Genomic DNA, 21,693 nt, shown 5'->3' with positions numbered 1-21,693 from the left:
CGGTTAAGTGCCCGACTTCAGCCAGGTCACGATCTCGCGGTCCGTGAGTTCGAGCCCCGCGTCAGGCTCTGGGCTGATGGCTCAGAGCCTGGAGCCTGTTTCCGATTCTGTGTCTCCCTCTCTCTCTGCCCCTCCCCCGTTCATGCTCTGTCTCTCTCTGTCCCAAAAATAAAAAAATAAAAAAAAAACGTTAAAATTCTGAAGGCATCTCGCTGTTAAGTACATAAGCATAAACTGTTGCTCTTTCTGCCCCACTTCTGAGAATCTTTTGTGTAAGAAGAAGAGCATCCGTGTATGGGGAAATGTACAAAGACATTTATTGCAACACCGTACTAGCAAAAAAAAAAAAAAAATTGTGACCTGAATGTCCATTTCATCAATAAGGATAAAGAAATGGCTGAATACATCATACTCCATATATGGAATATTTTGTCCTTACTGAAAAGGATGAATTGTTGGCTGGAGAGGTAGTCAATATTGAAGTATTTTTAGTAAAAAATAATTTGCAGAGAAATACATACTAAGTGATTTCTGTAATGAATAGCCAAACACCCGTGAGTGTATAGGTTTGTATATCTATGTTTCATTTTAACAGTTAAAATGATCGCATTAATAATTTAGTTTTTCTTACCGCCTTTAATCCCTTTATGATGATTGGTCAATTTGATGAATCAGAATTTATAATTTGCAAAGTGTATTCAGAGAACTTTTTTTTGCTTTATTTTTGGTTTTTTGCTTTTATGAGTAAGGTTACTGGAAATGTGTTTGAGTGCGATTGCTTCATTTTTCAGTTGAATTCTTAAGGTAATTTCTTTGGAGTGGGTGGATTGCTTGAGCAAAGGGTAAGATCATTTTTAAGGCTATTGGCATATTTTTGCCAAGATAGAGTTGTAGTTAGGATTAAAAATAGTTTCCACATTGCTACATGCATGAATGTATGAGGCTTTAAATGTATTTTGTGAGTGTGCTTGCCGCAGCTTCATACTGCTGTTTCATTTCTGTCCTTCCTCTCATGGCCTCCTCTTAGCCCTCTTTGTCACACCTTCCTCTCCACTGTCAAATAGAAACAGTGTGATAGAACACCAGGAATAGTGTACTGTGAGTGCAGTGACCTGACTTTCATTCCCAAGTCTGCCATTAAACAGGATTTCTGATCTTGGCCCAGTCATTTGATTGTCCTTACTCTCATCCAAAAATGGAGTTTATATCAGGTGATTCTTAGGGTTCATTCCAGCTCTAAATTCTGTGATTTTTATGAGGGGGTTTTTGGGCCTTTAAGAGACTTTGAGAGGTTATTTATTTCATTGCCTTCCCTCCCAAGTAGGACTATAGTCACACCATCCTGGAGAAATTCTTTTCTGTTAACTTGTATAAAGCTCTAGGTACAATTCTATAGAAGAGTATTTTTTAGCCTTTGTTTGTTTTGTTGTGTGTTTTTTTTTAACCTTTTTTTTTTTTTGATTATATGCTCTATTTTAGAATTCCAGTGAAACCTATATCCCCTTAGAAAAGGTGCAGATGTCCAGATACATGCTAACTTTGAGTGTAATTTTAAGTTAAGATCCTTGGCTTGATAAAGACAGTAGAACCAAAGTAGAAAGAGGAAAAAAAAAAAGGCAAGAATATTAGAAGTTGATATATAACAAAAATAGTATAAAATATCAGTGAAGAAGTAGTTTAAGAATGACATAGAAAAAGAGAATCGATGTCTACTTCATACTATACACTTGGTAGATTCACAGGTCTAAATGTAAAAAAGCATGCTTGGAAACTATTAGACTTTATTTCCTGGAGAATTTTCTTTATATTGTGGGGGTAGAGAAGGATTTTTTTAAAGACATAAAAACCAAATTGATTTGCATACTTTAAAAATGTATATACATCAAAATGTAAATAAAAGGGTGCAGGTGTGCAGAAGATATTAACACGTAAAGCTGGGTTTGTATCCAAAATACATAAAGAACGTTTATGTATTGATACGAAAATAACAGTCCAGTAGGAAAATGGGCATAGAATATGAATAGATGGAAAAAGAAACCTAATGACTAAAATAAGTATTCCTTGCTATTTGAAACTCAGGAAATAGATTCAGATAACTAAATTGTTTACTTATTTATTTGCTGCTACTTCCTAAGTGCCAACTATGAGCTGAGTATTTGGGAAAAGTAGTTAAGAAGACCTAGGTAGGGGATTCTGGGAAGATGGCAGAGCAGGACATACCAGGAATCTGTGTCCCCACCTACACAACAATTGCATTGGAAGAATTTGATATAAACTATTTTGGAACTCTGGAGTTTATTGAAAACTTTTTTACTTCCAGGGGAAGGCATAGACTTCTATTGAAGTTAAATTTCAGTAAGTTTCTGCTTTTAGCCCAGTACCAGCTACCCAGTACCCTAGCAGGCAGCTGCACACGTGTCTTAGAGGAGCTTATGAGCAGTTTATAGGAGCCAAGGTGAGCAAAGTGGACCTTGTCCTCTAAAATCAGAGATCACTGATTGCTGTTTCTGATCACAGAGGTGCAAAGACCAGCAAGATACATGGAGCAGAAACTGACAGATTTGAGGGGAGAAATAGACAACTCTACAATAACCAGACAGAAGATAAGTAAAGGAATAAACTACATAAAACAATAGGCCAACTAGATAAGACAAGCATATACAGAATAATCAACAATAGCATAAACATTTTCCTCAAGTGCATCTGGGACACTTTCCAGGAAAGACCATATGTCAGGTCACAAATTAAGTCTTAGATAGATTGCATATAAAGTATCTTCTCTGACCACAGTGAGATGAAGTTAGAAATTAACAACAGAAATAAAAGTGGAAAAGTCACAAATTGTGGAAATCAAACAGTACACTCTTAAATAAACAATGGATCAAAGGAGAAATTACATGAGAAATTAGAAAGTACAGGTGAATGAAAACAACGGCACAACATACAAATTCACAGGACATGGCAAGAACAGTGTTCAGGGGGAAATTTATGGCTATAAATGCCTACATTAAAAAATAAGAAAGATTGACAATCCACAACCTAACCTTATAACTTAAGGAATGAGAAAAAGAATGAATTAAACCCAAAGCTGGCCAAAAGAAAGAAAGAACAGAGATAAATGAAATAGAAAAACAATAGAGAAAACAAATGAGACCAAAAGTTGGTTCTTTGAAAATAATCAACAAACTTGGCAAATCTTTAGCTAGATAGACTAAAGAAAAAGTCTCAATAACTAAAATCAGAAATGAAAGTGGTGGGGGCAGGGGTGCCTGGGTGGCTCCATTGGTTAAGTGTCTGGCTCTTGATCTCAGCTCAAGTCATGATCTCACAGTATGTGAGTTCGAGCCCCATGATGGGCTCTGTGCTGACAGCACAGAGCCTGCTTGGGATTCTGTCTCTCCTTCTCTATACCCCTCCCCAGCTTGTGTTTTCTCTTTCTTTCAAAATAAATAAATAAACTTAAAAAAAATTAATAAAAAAAAAGAAATGAAAGTGAGGATGTTACTACCAATTCTACAGAAATGAAAAGATCATAGGAATATTATGAGTGAGGGAGGAGTTAAGATGGCAGAGTAGTAGGGGCACCCTGTGCTTGCATCCTCCCTCAAACACAGCCAGATAAATATCAAACCATTCTGAACACTTAAGAAATCTTGAGGCCTGAGAGAACTGCACATGCAAAGGGAGAAAAATGGCCACATAGTGGAAGGTAGAAGCTGCAGAGAGTTGATTTGGGGGAAAAAAGAACTGTGGGTGCTGCAGAGGAGAGGGAGCACTGATCATGGAGAGAGAGAGCAAGAGAGCAGTGTGCAGGGGATTGCACAAGAAAAGCTCTTCCCCAAAACCATTGACTGGGAAAGGAAGAAGGGCTGGTTATTGCAAGTTTTTGCAAGCAGTGGAGCTAAGAGTCTAAAGTTTTGAAAGTCCACACCATTGTTAGAATCCTGCCTGGCTGGCTTAGTGGTTCTCCCGTGGGGAAAGAGGGCAGAGGCCTGTGAGCAGACAGCATGCTCTGAAGATCTGCTGGGTTGCACAGGGGGCAACAGTTCCCCTTTTTGGACTGCATTTAGGAGAGGTGGCACTGCTTCTTGGGACAGAAGAGAAGGTGGGTGCCACTGAGCGGCTGCACTAATTAGCATAGCAGAGGCACCTGCTGAAAGCAGCTAACCTGGAAGCCAGCTTTTAGCTGCGCTTTACCATAAACTCCTAGCATCATGTAATCCTGTGTGTAGAACAAACCAGCACCAGCCACCACACAGTGAGACCCTCCCCCAGAGGATCAGCATGGGTCTGCACTGTGCCCCTAAAATTTGGAGTTTTGAAATCCAGCTACACACCTGAGGTAAAAATTGAGAACACCCAAATATATGTGTGTGTGTGTGTGTGTGTGTATATAATCAATTAACAAACATAAACTCACTGATAATAATTTGATAACAGTAGAGGACTTTAACACCGCCCTTTACAGCAATGGACAGATCATTTAAGCAGAAAATCAACAAGGAAACAATGGCTTTGAATGACATACTGGACCAGATGGACTTAACAGATACCTACAGAACATTTCATCCTAAAGCAGCAGAATACACGTTTTTCCCAGTGCACTCAGAACGTTCTCTAGAATAGATCACATACTGGGTCACAAATCAGACCTCAAGAAGTACAAAAAGATTAAGATCATACCATGCATATTTTCAGACCACAATGCTACGGAACTTGAAAGTCAACCACAAAAAATTTTGGAAAGACCATAAATACTTACGGGTTAAAGAACATCTTACTAAATAAATGAGTTAACCAGGAAGTTAAAGAAGAAATTAAAAAAAAAAAAAAAAAAAAAGACATGGAAGCAAATGGAAATGAAAACACAACAGTCCAGAACCTTTGGGATGCAGCAAAGGCAGTCATAACAGGGAAGTATATAGCAATACAGGCCTACCTCAAGAAGCAAAAAAAGTCTCATATATATCAGCCTAACCTTACACCTAAGGAACAGCAAATAAAGCCTAAAGCCAGCAGAAGAAGGGAAATAAAAATTAGAGCAGAAGTGAATGCTATAGAAACGAACCAGCCCAGTAGAACAGATCAATGAAACTAAGAGCTGGTTCTTTGAGAACAATTAATGAAATTGATAAACCCCTGCCAGACTTCTCAAAAAGAAAAGACAAAGTACCCAAATAAATTAAATCATGAAGGAAAGAGGAGAGATCATAGCCAACACAACAGAAATATAAACAGTTATAAGAATATTATGAAAAATTATGCCAACAAACTGGATGAACTGGAAAAAATGGATAAAGTCCTGGAAACATAAAACTACCAAAACTGAAACAAGAAGAAATAGAAAACTTGGACACACCCATAACCATTGAAGAAATTGAATCAATAATCAAAAATCTCCTAACAAACCAAAGTCCAGGGCCAGGTGGCTTCCTAGAGGAATTCTACCAGACATTTAAAGAAGAGTCAATACCTATTCTTCTGAAACTGTTCCAAAAATAGAAATGGAAGGAAAACTTCCAAACTTTTACAAGGCCAGTATTACCTTGATTCCAAAACCAGAGAAAGACCCCATTAAAAAGGAGAATTGCAGGTCAATGAACATGGACACTAAAATTCTCAACCAAGATACTAGCAAATTGAATCCAACGGTACATTAAAATAATTATTGACCACAATCAAGTGAGATTTATTCATGGGCTGCAGGGTGGTTCAATATTCGCAAATCAATCAACATGATACACCATATTAATAAAAGAAGGGATAAGAACATATGATTCTTTCAATAGATGCAAAAAAAGCATTTGACGGTATGCATCATCCTTTCTTGATTAAAAACCCTCAACAAAGTAGGAATAGAGGGAAGGTAGCTCAACATCATAAAGGCCACATACAAAAGACCCACAGCTAATATCCTCAATCTGGAAAAGCTAGGAACTTTTCTTCTATGGTCAAGAACAAGACAGGGATGTCCACTCTCACCATTGTTATTTAATAGTAGTGGAAGTCCTAGCCTCAGCCATCAGACAACAAAAAAGAAATAAAAGGCATCCAGATCATCAAGGAAGAAGTCCATCTTCCACTATTCACAGATGACATGGTACTCTATGTAGAAAACCCAAAAGACTCCATCAAAAAATTGCTAGAACTCAGCAATTACAAACTCAGCAAGATACAAAATCAATGTAGAGAAATCAAGAAATTGACTCCATTTACAATTGTACCGAAAACCATAAGACATCGAGGAATAAACCTAACCAAAGTGGTAAAAGACCTGTACTCTGAAAACTATAGAGCACTTATGAAAGAAATTGAAGAAGACACAAAGAAATGGAAAAACATTTCATGCTCATGGATTGGAAGAACAGATCTTGTAGAAATTTGTATACTACCCAAAGCAATCTGCACATGTAATACAATCCCTATCAAAATACCACCACCATTTTTCACAGAGCTAGAACAAACAATCCTAAAATTTGTGTGGAACCACACACACACACACACACACACACACACACACACACAAAACCAGGTAGCCAAAGCAATTTTGAAAAAGAAAAGCAAAGCAGAAGGCATCACAATTTCGGACTTTTAAGCTATATCACAAGGCTGTAGCCATCAAGACAATGTGGAACCGGCACAAAAACAGACACAGATCAATGGAACAGAAAACCCAGAAATGGACCCACAACAATATGGTCACCTGCCATCTTTGACAAAGGAGGGAAGACTATCCAGTTGAAAAGGGACAGTCTTTTCAACAAATGGCATTGGAAAAACTGGACAGCAACATGCAGAAGAGTGAAACTGGACCACTTTCTCACATGATACACAAAAACAAATTAAAAATGAAAGAAAGATCTAATTGTAAGAAAACCATCAAAATCCTACAGGAGAACACAGGCAGCAATCTCTTTGACCTCAGCCATAAGAACTTTTTAAAAAAAAATTTTTTAACGTTTATTTATTATTGAGAGACAGAGAGACACAGAGTGTGAGCAGGGGGAGGGGTAGAGAGAGGGGGAGACACAGAATCTGAAGTAGGCTCCAGGCTCTGAGCTGTCAGCATAGAGCCCTACGCGGGGCTCAAATTCACAAACCATAAGATCATGACCTGAGCGGAAGTCAGTCGTTTAACCAACTGAGCCACCCAGTTGCCCCAGCCATAAGAGCTTTTTAAGACATCTCCGAAGGAAAGGGAAACAAAAGCAAAAATGATCAGAACATGAAGATAAAAAGCTTCTGCACAGCTAAGGAAACCAACAAAATTGAACGGCAGCTGACAGAATGGGAGAAGATATTTGCAAATGATGTATCAGATAAAGGGTTAGTATCCAAAGTCTATAAAGAACTTAAACTTAACACCCCAAAAATAGATAATCAAGTTAAGAAATGGGCAGAAGACATGAATATATATCTTTCCAAAGAAGACATCCAGATGGCAAAGACACATAAAAAGATGCTCAACATCACTCATCATCAGGGAAATGCAAAGCAAAACTACAATGAGATAACCTGTCAGAATGGCTAAAATCAAAAACAACAGGTGTTGGCAAGTATGTGGAGAAAAAAGAACCCTCTTGCACCGTTGATGGGAATGAATGCAAACTGGTGCCACCACTCTGGAACAGTATCGAGTTTCCTCAGAAAGTTAAAAATTGAACTACCCTATATCCCAGCAATTACACTATTAGGTATATACCCAAAGGATACAAAAATACAGATTTGAAGGGGCACATGCACCCCAATGTTTATAGCAGCAGCATTATCAACTATAGCCAAACTTTGGAAAGAGCCCAAATGTCCATCAACTGATGAATGGATAAAGATGTGGTATATATACACAATGGAATGTTGTTACTCAGCCATCAAAAAGAATGAAATCTTGGGGTGCCTGGGTGGCTCAGTTGGTTGAGCCTGACTCTCTTGGTTTTGGCTCATGTCATGATCCCAAAGTTAATGGGATTGAGCCCTGCTGTTAGCTCAGAGCCTGCTTGGGATTCATTCATTCATTCTCTCTCTCTCTCTCTCTCTCTCTCTCTCTCTCTCTCTTTTTCTCTCTCTCTCTCTCTCTCTCTCTTTCTCTGCCCCTCCCCCACTTGTGCTCTCTCAAAATAAACTTTAAAAAAAGAATGAAATCTTGCATTTGCAACAATGTAGATGGAGCTAGAGTGCAAATACTATGTGATTTCATTCATGTGGAACTTAAGGAAACATGAACGTAGGGAAAAGAAAGAAAGGAAGCAAACAGTAAGAGACCCTTAATTACAGAGAACTGAGAGTCAATAGAAGGAGATGGGTAAGGGGATAGGCTAAATGGGTGATGGGGATTAAGGAGGGCACTTGGGATGAGCACTGAGTGAGTGTTATATGTAAATAACAAATCACTAAATTCTACACCTGAAACTAATTTTACCATTATGTTAACTAACTAGAATTGAAATAAAATCTTGAAAAAAAAAGAAGTATTATGAGCAACCAAATGCAACAAATTGAATAACTAAAAGAATAGACAAATTCCTAGAATCAAAATCTACTCTACCAAGACTCAATTACAAAGAAATAGGAAACCTGAAAAGATCTAAATGGACCCACAATTAGTAAAAGGTGAAAGATTTTTGCGATCTGAAGAGAAACCAGAATATAGAGCTATAATTTCTAAGGAGCTTGAATCAGTACTCAAAAATCTCTCAATAAATAAAAGCACTAATGGCTTCCCTGGTGTATTTTACCAAAAATTTGAAGAACGAATACAGTTTCTCAAACTTTTTCCTAAAGTTAGAAAAGAGCACTTGTAATTCATTCTATGAGGCCAGCATTATTCTGATTCTAAAACCAAACAAAGACATTACCAAAAAATATTCATTATGAACATTGATCAAAAATCTTCTCAAAATACTAACAGACCAAATCCAGAGCATATTAAAAGTTACACACCATGACCAAGTGGGATTTATTCCTAGAGATAAGAGTGCTTCAACATAGAAAATTGATCAGTGTGATATATACTACAGTAACAGAATGAAGGGGGAAAATCCCTACTCTGTTGAAATAACACCCAGATCAAAAATGTCTGGCGATGGAATGAATGAATTAATGAGAAGGGAGATGAAGGAGTTGTTAGGAGAAACTTTTGCTCTATACCCTTGGCTGTTGCTTAGGTGTGAATTTGTATATAAAATGCTGGAAATTTTGAGTTGTGGGGCCTTCCTAAATGCATTCTCTTTTGTTCTTAAAGAAATGTGTACATTTGCTGTTACATGAAAACAGGATTCTGTGCACCCAACAGTCAAAATGTTACTAGTTTTTTTAATTATAAAAAACTTAAATATTTTTCAGATTTCTTGTCACATTTATAATGACACTTCTAATAAATTAGCCATAGCCATTAAAAAGAGAAATGAAAGAAAACAGATTTGAAAAGCATAGGTTCCCTCTCTGTCCAAAATCGTTAGCTGAGGTTTAGCTGTCCAAATCCAGGAATCAAATTAGAAATGCGAATTAAATCAAAACTAGCAAACACTAGACAGTACTGGGTGTTAGGGTGTTGGAAAATAGATGTAGGAGGAATATAATCAGACACGTGTATTAATTATCTTTGGCTGCAGATAAATTATCCTAAATGTTAGTGATTTAAAACAAATTATCATCTCACAGTTTCTGTGGGTCACGAATTCTGGCACAGCTTGTCTGGGTCCTCTGACTCAGTGTGTCTCTTGATGCACTGTGGGCTGCAGTCCGGGGGAGATTCAACCGGGGATGAATCCACTTTAAAACTCCACTTCCGTGGCTCTTTGTGGGTATCAGGTCCTTCCCAACTTTGGCCACTGACACCGGTTCCTGCCATGTGAGCCTCTCCGTAGGGTAGCATGTGACACAACAGCTATCATCCCTCAGAGTGAGTGAGGAAGAGCGAGAAACAGCAAGATGGAAGTCACCGTCTTTGTAACCTAATCTCGAAAGTGATGTCCCACTACTTTTGCCATGTTCTGTTTGTTAGAAGTGAGTCAGTAGGTGCAGCACACTCATGGGAAAGATCACATAAAGAAGTGATTACCAGAAGGCATCTGGAAACCATTTTAGAGGCTGCCTACCACACACCTGTCTCCTTCAACACAGGAATCCTACTTTTAATACTTCAGAAACTCAATATTTGCACAAGGATATGCATTCTTTGTTTTTTTTTTTTTTTTGTAAAATAAAATTTATAAATCTAAGATTGTTGGAGAAAATCCCAAATTAAGGGGAACGTATGAATAGGTTACAGCATAAACATTTATTGTGATACTTGACAATTAAAATGAGTGAACTAGTTCTGGGGCGCCTGACTGGTGCAGTCAGAAGAGCATGTGACCCTTGATCTCAGTCGTGAGTTCGAGCCCCCTGGTGGGTGTAGAGATTACTTAAAAATACATACATACTTTAAACAATGAGTGAACTAGTTGTTAACTGGCTAAATTTTGAAAATGATGACTGATCAAAGCAAATTGTAGAGAGATACAGTATGTTACTATTTATGTGAAACTTAACAAACGCAGAAGAGTACCATATGTTTTTATGGACATACGTGTGTGAAATGTTCTGTAAGGATGACCACATTTTAATGCGGTGAATAACTTTTAGATGGGAAGGGAATGTTAAATGAAGCAACTTGTTAAATCTGAGTGATGTCTGCATGGGTTTCTAAGATGATAGTCTTGATTTCTCTGTGTGTTTAAAGCTTTTGTATATACATATTCATAGACCCCCACTTGGAAAAATTGGGAATAACTTGATTGTTTTTTAACATTTTATTATAGAAGGCATTAAACAGACAAAACCAAAGAGAACTGTGTGCTAAATCCCTATTTTGCAGCTTCAACAGTCGTCAACACATAATCAGTCTTCTGGTTGCATCTGTATCCCCTTACTCTCTCAAGGATTCTTTTGAATATATATATTATTTCATCTTTAAAAAATACTTCAGAATGTATTTTTAAATGAACATGCTTTAACAGTACATATAACCATGCCGGCATGGTTCTATATCATCTTTTTTACAATTGACTCTGATTCCTTAAAAATAATCCTGTATCTAGACAGCAGCCAAAATTCCTCCATTGTTTCATCAATGGCAAACAACTTATGTCTAATTTATAACAGAGAGCAGAACAAGATTCTTTTACCTTCTCCCGAGCCGTTCTTGCTTTCTGGAGGAATTTGGATAACTAATACTCCGGGACAAAAAGAGACCAACGCCAGCAGGGTACTAACCTTTCTTTGTGTTCTCTTGCACAGATACAGTTGGTCCCACCTGGACAGATCCAGATCCAGGGCGGGCAGGCTGTGCAGGTGCAGGGCCAGCAGGGCCAGACCCAGCAGATCATCATCCAGCAGCCCCAGACGGCAGTCACTGCTGGACAGACCCAGGTAATTCCATTCTCTGTGTCAACACAAGAGCGCAGCTGATTTGAAAGGGTCAGACAGCTGAGGCCAATATTTCATAAGTAGTAAGTAAAAATGGGGAAGAAAACCATCACAAATGTTGTATTTTCTTTTTTTTTTTTTTTTAAGAAGGGGTCCTTTGTTAAATTGTCCTGATTTATTTCCTTCAGACCCAGCAGCAGATTGCGGTCCAGGGCCAGCAAGTGGCTCAGACTGCTGAAGGGCAGACCATCGTCTATCAGCCAGTTAATGCAGATGGCACCATTCTGCAGCAAGGTAAGTGTGCATCTGCATTTCCAGAGGACTTGGGAGAGCATGTCTTTTTCATCCTTGGGGCAAATGACTACTTCAGAAATTTTGTGGTGACCTCCGCCCAACATATTTGTGAACAACAACAAAAATTTTTTCTAAGTCTCCATTGGTTGTTGTTTTCTTGTCATTAATATGTGACCGGTGATGGTAACATTTGTAGGAGTTCCTACCGTGGTTGTTTAAAGACTGGTCCTGGGGATGATATAAGCTTTTGATCCTTTCTGGGAAAAAATGTTTCTAAATGGAAGATTGGAAATAGGGAGTTTCATAGTTGGTAGTGGAAGAAGTAGATCAGAAGTCAAGTTGGCATTTAGTGTTTTTGCTGCTTATGGTCTTTTTCTTTTCTCTCCGGCCAACTTGATTATTAGTTTCTGTCCAAAAGACTTACATGCCCACTATGCTTACTTTACTAAGAAACAAATTTTCTTCCCGAAGAGCTTCTAAATCTATCATGGGAGACATACATGTGACCAAATAAACGCAGCGCGGAGCTTTTATAGAGGTAGGTTCTAGGACTAGATAATGCATAAATACAGAGCCATGAAATCTGTGTGGCTTGGGAGGAGAATGGACTTCAGACAAGAGGAGATGGCTCAAACTGAACTTGAGAGCTTTGGGAAGCATCTGTCAAATCATTAAATCTGGAAGGGACATCCCAGAGTCCAGGACTAAACGTTTGACTTGTAATTAAAATGTAGCAGTATACAAGATCCAGTGAGGGCAGGAAGTGTGCTCTCCTGTGACTCAGGAGAAGGCCTGAGATTGAAGAACTGGACTGAGCCCAGGCAGGAGCTCGAATAGAAAATGGTGAGCCAAATCCTTAAGTGGTGCTGGTGATAGTTGGGGAGCCTGGAGTGCTTGGTTTAATTTTAAGTTTTAGTTCTGCGACAGGTTGAGCTATTGTCAGTTGAGGATAAACAAATTACAACTTTAAAGAATCTCTGTCCTGAGGCAGATCGTTCATATATACAAAAATAGTGAGCGTAGCACAAGGCAGACCGACTCGCAGAAGGGGAGGCCTCCAGACTTTCTCACCAGCTGTTGAAAACTATTACTGGGATACCCAGGGAGGTATCCATTTCAAGGATAAGTTTTATCAGAACTGGAATCCAGACACTTAATAGAATATCAAGGATCATGATTACTTGGGTTACATGCAGCAAACCAGGCAGAGTAGGAGAGTGCTGCTTCTCCCCTTGTGCTGTGTAGTATATTTCTCCAGGGTAAGGAAGTGTGTGCCAGGTAGAAGAGGGACTAACTGTGTTCCCTTCTTTCTGTGTACCTGTTTTTTGTTTGTTTTGTGTTTTATTTTCTTAAAGTCACAGTCCCTGTTTCAGGCATGATCACCATCCCAGCAGCCAGTTTGGCAGGAGCACAGATTGTTCAGACAGGAGCCAACACCAACACCACCAGCAGTGGACAGGGGACTGTCACTGTTACACTACCAGTGGCAGGCAATGTGGTCAATTCAGGAGGGATGGTCATGGTAAGGAAACTGATTCTTCACCTCACTGTTCTTTTGTCATTTATCTTTCCATATGTCTCTTGTCATTGAAGGTTTTTTTGACCTTGCACTTTGATGTCTCTCATAAAGCTTGTTGATGCTGCTGACCACTTAGGATTGAATTGATCCTTAAGGCACTTAAAGAGATCTACTTTTACAAGAAACATTACAATGAACTATAATTCATCCTGAGCACCTTCTAGGTGCTGGAGATACAGCAGAGGATAAACAGAAATACCTGCTTTTGTGTAATCTTCAGAATTCAAATAATGAAGGCATAGACTACTGACCTTTGGAAAGTGGAAAATACATTGCCCCCAGTGAGGGAAACAAGAAGTAAACTCAAAATTAGATTGTAATTCTTAAAGAAACCAAGAAATGTGTGCTACAAATACATGAGGAAGATAGGGAAGGGGAAAGATGAGTAGTACACGGTCCCTAAAATGGGTAAATTAAGAACAAGTAGTAGAATCTTGCAGAGAGGTGGAGGAAGCTACCAGAAGAATCAACACATCCATCCAAAGTTGTTAAAGGTTGAGAAGGGATTGGGGCATGGGAATCTGTTCCTGGTTTCCTCAGACATTTATACAGTGTTTTTAGTTTTAATTTGCTTAGAAAAATTAGAATTTAATTATATACTAAGCTAAGTTGTTAATTAAATTGTTTCTGTAACTGTAGGCATTTGGTAGCACTTGGTCAACCTCTGCCTGCCTACCTACCTTCGTACTGTTTCATTCTCTGTGATTACTGTTCCTGACCATTAGATGGCAGCAGACATTTCTAGAAAATGGAGTCATAGGTGGACAAGAATTTGGACGTGCTAGTGTCCTTGTCAGTGTGGCTTCTGGGCCCCCCAAGATGGAATCATCTGGAATGTTTGTTTAAAATGAAGACCTTTTAGTGTAAATGTTTTCCAGGAATCTGCATTTAAGTGCTGTATGAAAGCTACTTTTTATAGCATTTAGAAAAAAAAGTTTAACAGAGACCAAGAAAATGTTTCCTGTGTCACTATTTACATACTATTTACATGACTATTGTCATCTCTTCACACAGATGGTGCCTGGTGCTGGCTCTGTGCCTGCTATCCAAAGAATCCCTCTCCCTGGGGCAGAGATGCTGGAAGAAGAGCCTCTCTATGTGAATGCCAAACAGTACCACCGTATACTGAAGAGGAGGCAAGCCCGAGCTAAACTAGAGGCTGAAGGGAAAATTCCAAAGGAAAGAAGGGTGTGTATACCATTGGGAAGGAGAAGGAAGAGAAAGGGCAGGGTTCTACTTTTGAAATTCTCTTTCATATGGTTTGTTTCCTTGAGTACTTTCCAAACAATTGAAAGTAAAGAGCTGTGATCTTTTGTAAAAAGTTAGCATTTGATATTGCTCTCTGTGGCTGCAACTAGAAAACAAAACAGTAACAGTGGGTTAAATAAGAGTTAATTACTTTCTTACATAAATTCAGTCCAGAGAGAAGTTATCCTGAGCCTGTAGCAAATTTCCAGAGTCCATCCTCATGATGCTCTCTCTTCCTGTCTCACTGTTCTGATAAACTTAGTGTGCTAGTCCTAGTCTAAGATGACTGCTTGGGCTCCCGCCTAGGAACAAGGGGAACAAGAAAGGTACTCTCTTTTTTTTTTTTAAGTTTATTTATGTTGAGAAAAAGAAGGAGAGGGGGGATCTTAAGCAGGCTCCACACCTAGCATGGAACCTGATGCAGGACTCGATCCCATGACCATGAGATCATGACTTGGGCTGAAACCAAGAGTCAGACGCTCAACTGACTGAGCCACCCCGGAGTCCTGTGGAAAGGCACTCTTTTTAAAGGAAATTTTGAAGAAGTTCCTTACATCTCATTAACCAAAACTTAATTACGTGGCCACACTTAACTGTGAATAAGGTCAGGAAATGCAGTCTTTCTACTGAACGGCCATTTGGTCTATTACTGAAGCGTATATGGGGAGGTGTAGGTAGTGATCATTGCTTTACCTTTGGGGAATCGTTTTTATTTGTCATTCATTAGCATTCACATTTTTATGATAGTTAATATATAGTTAGCCGCTGCCTAGTGTTTCCTCCAAAGCTTCCTCCATAATTCAAGGTCATAATTACCCCTGGTGGCTCTGATGGCAGCTCTCCTGAACTTCAGAGCATAGAATTTGGGCATTAGGTAACTATGCTCTTTCCAACTAGTACCTTTATTTCTTTCGTTTTAGAAATACCTGCATGAGTCTCGGCACCGTCACGCCATGGCTCGGAAGCGGGGTGAAGGTGGACGGTTTTTCTCTCCAAAGGAAAAGGATAGTCCCCATATGCAGGTAAGTAGATTATACATTTCATTCTTCTCTTTTTACCTTGTATTTTCTCAGGAGGACCATTCAGTGTCCTCTTGTAACTTTCACACCAGGGACTAATTATCTGTTCTATGTTGAATGCAACATTGTATCTCTTAGATTCTCTTTTGCCCTAAAGCACTAAAGGTATTTAATCCAGTGGCCTTTTTTCCTCACCATCTTTGCAGATTATTACTATTAATTCCTTCTTGAAATTCTCATCTTTGTTGATTTTAAAAGAATAAGTTTTATTGTCTCTTAGTGTAGTAGCACAGCCACCAGTAGCCAACACTTAACTGCTATGTGCCTGCCATTACATTAAGCACTTTTATAAGCATTTTTTATTTCATTGAATCTTTGGAGCAACCTCAAGCCCCATGAGGTGAGAATTCTTATTTCCATTTTACAGTTGAATCTGAGGCTTAGAGAGGTTAAGTTGTTTGCCCAAGGTAAAATGCTTAATAAAATGATGCACCTGAAATTCAAAGGAGTATAACTCTAGAACTTAATTTGTAACTGTTGTATTGCATCTGATTCCACTGATTGTATCTTACCGGCATTTCTGAGTCAGTATATATGAAATAGGACTCTTGATTTTTATTTTGTTTTTCATCCCTAAAGTAGGTACTCAATCCCCGTGACATGTCCATGCACCCAGTTGCTAAAGCTTGAATTGTCCAATTCTTCAAAAAGTCCTCTTGGTTTTACCTCTAAAATATTACCTGAATCAGTTAACCTTTCTTTCCCCCTTCCAACTGCTGTCAGTTTTGAGAAATCCTTTCTTCTTTTGCTTCAGTTAATGTAACAGCAGCCTGCTGGTCTCCTCCCTTCTTCCATCCTTGTGCCCCTCTGGTCCATTCTTTACGTCTTTGTGTGGTCTTCTTAAAATGGGTGTCATCTCCCATCACTGCCCTGCTTAAACCCCTTCCACCCTCTGCCATTTCCCGTTTGCACTTAGACTAAAATCCAAAGTGCTTATTACCATGGCCAAAAAGGCGCTTGTGTGATCCAGCTCCTCCCTACCTCCAGCTTCATTCTTTCTACTCTTTATCTTTATGCTCTCGCTATACTGTTCATTGGTCTGTCTTCTGCTGTTGGACCTTTGTCTTGGAAATAGCTAATCTGTAAAGCTTTTCATTCCCATCTTTTTTGTTGTTGTTTTTTAATGTTTATTTATTTTTCAGAGAGGGAAGTAGAGAGCAAGCAGGGGTGGGGCAGAGAGAAAATGAGACAGAATCCCAAGCAGGGTCCATGCCATCAACACAGAGCCCAATGCAGGACTCAGCCTCACAAACTGTGAGATCGTGACCTGGGCCAAAACCCAAGAGTCAGCCACCTAACCAAGTGAGCCACCCAGGCACCCCTTCACTGCCGTCTTCTTGTGTGACCATCTCTTTCTTACCTTTTAGGTCTTGATTTAAATCTGAGACTGGAGCCAGAGTAGGTTTCTTCTACCCCATTATTTTTTCACGTCTTCCTTTTCTTTTGAGCATCATAATAACCGACTTGTTTTATTTGTGTAATTGACTCCTTCACTAGACTGTAAGCCGCGTAGAGACTCAGGGTGAGGCTTGTCCTCCATTGTATTGTTTGGACTTAGTATAATGCCCAGTCCAGAACAAACACTTGGTAAATGTTTGTTGAATAAATGGATTTCCTCCCCCCACCCCGCCCCACCCCATTTCCAGATACTTTATTCTGTGTGACCATTACAGCCTACCTGCAGTATTGCCAAATCAGTCTTCCTAAATTAGTGCTTTGTTAATTAATCATGTTCGTCCCCTGCTCAAGGATGCATGCTGGCTTTCATTTTTTACTGCATCAGATCCCAAACTGTTTCTGTATATCTTCCAAGCAACCCCTTTCAGTGTCAGACTAGGAGTCCTCAGTATATCCACACATGAGCACAGACTCTTCCTTCAGTGCTGTTAATTCCTACCTGTAGTCTGAGAGCTCTTCCTTCTTCCTCTTTTGTTCATGCGGTGTACAGATGTAGAATGCCATCTATGGGCATTATGCCAGGAACTCTCCCAATTCTGTGTACTAGCGATGGGACCTTGGTCAAGTTCCTTACTTAGCCACTTTTGGCCTGAGTTCCTTCACCTGTAAAGTAGGATGCTGTTGATACTTAACAGGGCTGTGGTGGAGAGTCCAGGCAGTAAGCTATATTGGGTGCCTACTTAGCACGTTATGTAGTGCATGGTGAGGGTTCCGTAAATGCTGGTTATTGTTCTTACTCATTGTTCAAGACCCCGCTGCAGTCCTACTACCTCCAGAAATCTTTCAGGTTTTTCTTTGATTGTGGCAGTTGAAGCTTCAGAGCCTTGGTGTACAAGAACTGAAAGTGGTTATTGTGGAGTGTTGCAGAAAGCTTCCAAGGACTGATCCTTGTCTTAACACTGGAGGTTTTAAGTGGGAGACGGCAGGCAGAATTTAGTGGAAAAAGGGTTAAATGGGAGCCAATAGATTGGGGTATCAGTTCTAGCTGGGCAGCTGACTTTCTCACTCTAGTCCAGGCAAATCACTATCCATCCAGCTTCAGGTTTACCTACAAAATGAGTGTGCTAAAATAAATAAATTCCAGTGTCCTTTCCAGCCCTGCTAAGTGCTTAGTCTCTAAATACAGTGATCAGAAAATCAAGGCATAAAAATACAGCATGACATGGTTTCCTCTTGACCACATAAGGACCCTTAAACCTGAAGGGTAAGTACAACATACATTCTCTTAGGAAAGAGATACACTGTCAACTCTGGAGTGCTTGGAAATGGATTGCCAGGCCACACTTAACAGTCCTTTCACACAAATGTTTATTATCTCTTCTTTCCTAACGGTGCTGCATTTTAATCCATATATGTAGACTTAGATGCATTAGAGGCCTTTGGTTTACTTAGCAAAGTTGTGTGTATTCCCATGATGGTCAGGAGTGAGAGCCATGAGTTCCCTGCTGCTTTCACAAAGGACTTTAATCACTATTATGCTTTGTCTCTAGGATCCAAACCAAGCAGATGAAGAAGCAATGACACAGATCATCCGAGTGTCCTAACCCCAGGCCACGTGAGGGAGCAGATTAAGGTTATGTTCCTCGCCACTGTTTCCCACTGTTCCAGGAAATTGATCACCTCTTCCGATGGGACACTGACGATTATGTTCTGCCCTTTTCTACAGGACAGAAACCACTTAATTTTTAATAAGTGGCTCAGTATTATAATTGCAGTGATGTCTGGCAAATTGAAGTCGCAGGCCTTTGTCTCGCCCTTTCAGTCAGGGCCTATTTCAGACTGTTGATGACATTGACATTTCATGGATTAGGATGATGCAAGGGACCCATGCACATAAGTGCACACACACAGCACTTATGTTGGCTAGTGAAGCCAGCCAGCCATCTTAGCAGAGAACAACCTTCACCAGGACTGCAGTCAGGGAAGCCAAAGCCCGCTCCTTCCATGGAATCTAAGCAGCATCCATCCCTCTGACGGGGGATCGCAGGCTGACTAACTGAACAGACACTCTGTATTCAGAGGTGGCCTCCAGGCAAGGAAGTTCCATCTCGTGATATGGAAACAATAAATTCTCTGAGATACATTCATCTAATCTGTGGTAATAATAGCAATCTCTTTCTACCCAGATGGTAGGTTGGTATTTTTGGACTCCAGCCAAGAAAAAGCTAACTCTGGGGATAGAATGACAAGACTCAAGCACTAAATCTATAAATTGCTGAATCTCTCTTTTTTTTTAAAGCCTTGACTTTAAAGTTGTGGTCTGTTGACAGATCATCTGGACTGTATTTCTTGCTTCCGCTGCTTTTAAGACAACGTAGAGGGTATTGGACCTTGAAACTGCCTTTCCTAAGTAGAGAACAAAACCATAAAACAACTTCTGTGCTGAAGTGCTGAGGACATTTGTAGTAACTCCTAAACAGAGAGCCAAACTGGAGATTTTCAATCATAGGCTTTGTGACAGCATTTGGGGAATAGAAGGGTTCATATGTGTTTCAGTCTAGCGAAGAAGAGAGGGTAGTATATATACCCATGTGTTGTCACATAGCATGATTCTCCAGTGGATGGATGCATGGGATGGATTATGAAAAGAATAACTTACAGTTCAACTATAACGCATGGAAAGGGAGAAGTCCAAGAACTGGTCTTTGACAATTTCTGTCTGGAAAGCACTGTTCAGTCACATTCTCCTGGACATACTCCAGGTTACCTGCTCGAGTTTAAGGTGAATGTTGGCTTCACTCCTGCAGCACTTTGTTTTGTGCTGGCCCCAGAGAGCAAACATTCTCTTTATTCCCCTGGCAGCTGATTCTTTGGTGCCAGTTTCCATGTTTCCCCTTTTCTACATAGGCTTGTCCAGCAGAAAGGTTTTTACATTGCATCCACCTTCTGGGGATAAGCTACAGACTAGTGGTAGTGATGGCCCGCAGGGTCAGGAATAGGGCCACAGTTCCCAGAATGGACTGTGCCTCAGAAATCGATTTTCTTTTCTAGATGCTGAACCTTGGGGAACTCTGATAGGATTTCAGAAAAAAAGTTGCTGCTTTCTCTATAACAAGGAAGACCGAATTCTTTTGAAGAACATTTGGGTTTGGTTTAAATAACCAAGAACAAAGATTGGCACTTTCTTTGATTTCACCCTAATTGTATTAAGAAGGAAAAGAAGTTAAACCTCTGAAGAAAATATCACAAAGGGAAATAATTGTAATGGTAGAAATAGAGGTACAGAGCTATGCAAAGAAAGAAAGAATCTCTCTAGTCCCTGGAATCTAAGTCATCTGCCCTGGCTTCCAGAGATAAGGAGAAGCCCACCCTTTGGTAGGCTCACTAGAAACTTCTGGCTCTTGACTTAGGTTTCAGACATTGACTTAGTAAGCCCCAAGTTTTTCAGATGCTAGTTTACTAAAAGCAGTGAGGAATTTCAGTCCCTTGTTTTGTTCAGGAGTCTTTAAGATGCAGAGTTCAGAAAGAAAGTCATCAGACCTAAGCCAACAGCAGTTCTAAAATGCTATTTATTTGTGTCTGTAAGTTTGTACATAGTAATATCAACCTCATATTGTTGCAGTTTTTTTTTTCCATGAGTTTGAGTTTTGCTTTCTTTGAAACAAAATGCTTCAGTTGTCATTTTGTCACTGCTCAGATAGCTCATGGCCCTTTTATTGTGGCCATTTTAGCACACCATAATAACCCGCAAAGTGGTGGGTTGAGGTTTGGATTTTTTTCTTTGTTACTAAAAGTTCATTTACTTGTCCTTGTAACTGTAGTGATGACTTCATAGATGCAGAAAGAGTGAATGGATGAGTGAATAATTGGTTTAATGCATAGTTATTTCACTTGAGTGCTTTTTTTTTTTTTTTTGGCAAGATAATTGTAAATGTATATATTTTAATTGCACTGGTACATTGAACATGTCAGTGTCTATACCACTGGACCAACAGAACTTTTTCTGGCTGTTGGGTGCCTGATAATAATGTCTTGATTTTCCTTTGGGACTCAACTATAAAGGTTTTTTCTCCCAGCAGTAGGGGGGAGTACAGATGATCAATCATTGATGTCATTGCAATTGTTATTTTTTAAAATAAATTTGTAAAAATACTAAAAAGTGATTTGAATTTTGACATTCCTTGGCTTCTAGGCTGTGTTTGTAATGTTGAAATTGTGCTTTTTGTAGACACACAGGAGCTCTGTGAACAGTGTTAAACTTCTGGTGTGCAGGCCTTTTAGTTGTGTGTCTCCCCTTAATCTCTTTTTCTTCCCTTTTGGCCCTCCACCCTGCTAAGGAGGTATTTTCCCGTCACCTGTGTGCAGATCTATATTTGGCTTTACTACTGAAAGTGTTAACCAGAATTTGATGAAGTAATTACAGGCACAAAATGAACCCTTTTAAGTTATCACCGAAACAGTGATAGGTGTTGATTAGGTATTGTAGAACTAAAGATAAGATGCATTTTTAGATTTTGCTTTTATTTCTGCAGAAAAACAAGGATGCTTTCCTGTTAAAAATTCACAACACACTCACCCTATTAGTAATGTGAGTTCTCCCAAGAATCTGAGCAACTGAAGGGCAACCTCGGATACGCTATTAACATGCAGGGAGCAAGGAGCTAGAGACACCCAATAGACCTGTCCTGG

At 39.4% G+C, this 21,693-nt stretch overlaps 1 protein-coding gene across 7 annotated transcripts in view; it reads left to right on the top strand.

Annotated features, from left to right (window-relative positions):
- The window catches only part of NFYA (nuclear transcription factor Y subunit alpha), a 33,286-nt gene extending 12,123 nt beyond the window's left edge, over positions 1-21,163 (top strand). For 5 of the 7 annotated variants that reach the window (XM_047103167.1, XM_047103164.1, XM_047103165.1 and 2 more), the window contains 6 exons: positions 11,278-11,409; positions 11,595-11,700; positions 13,056-13,222; positions 14,294-14,467; positions 15,448-15,549; positions 18,555-21,163. In XM_047103167.1, coding sequence (XP_046959123.1) covers positions 11,278-11,409; positions 11,595-11,700; positions 13,056-13,222; positions 14,294-14,467; positions 15,448-15,549; positions 18,555-18,608 — 735 coding nt within the window. In that variant the 3' untranslated portion in view covers positions 18,609-21,163. The remainder of the gene's footprint in view (positions 1-11,277; positions 11,410-11,594; positions 11,701-13,055; positions 13,223-14,293; positions 14,468-15,447; positions 15,550-18,554) is intronic. The other 2 variants (XM_047103168.1, XM_047103170.1) reach the window with 1 other exon arrangement.
- Positions 21,164-21,693: the final 530 nt, after the last annotated feature.

Source organism: Lynx rufus, unplaced genomic scaffold (assembly GCF_022079265.1).
Source record: "Lynx rufus isolate CCGP_SWC_20201006 ecotype Redwood Valley unplaced genomic scaffold, mLynRuf1.p SCAF_6, whole genome shotgun sequence".
In the NCBI taxonomy this organism is placed as follows: Eukaryota; Metazoa; Chordata; class Mammalia; order Carnivora; family Felidae; genus Lynx; species Lynx rufus.
This window is presented reverse-complemented; position numbering and strand designations above follow the sequence as displayed.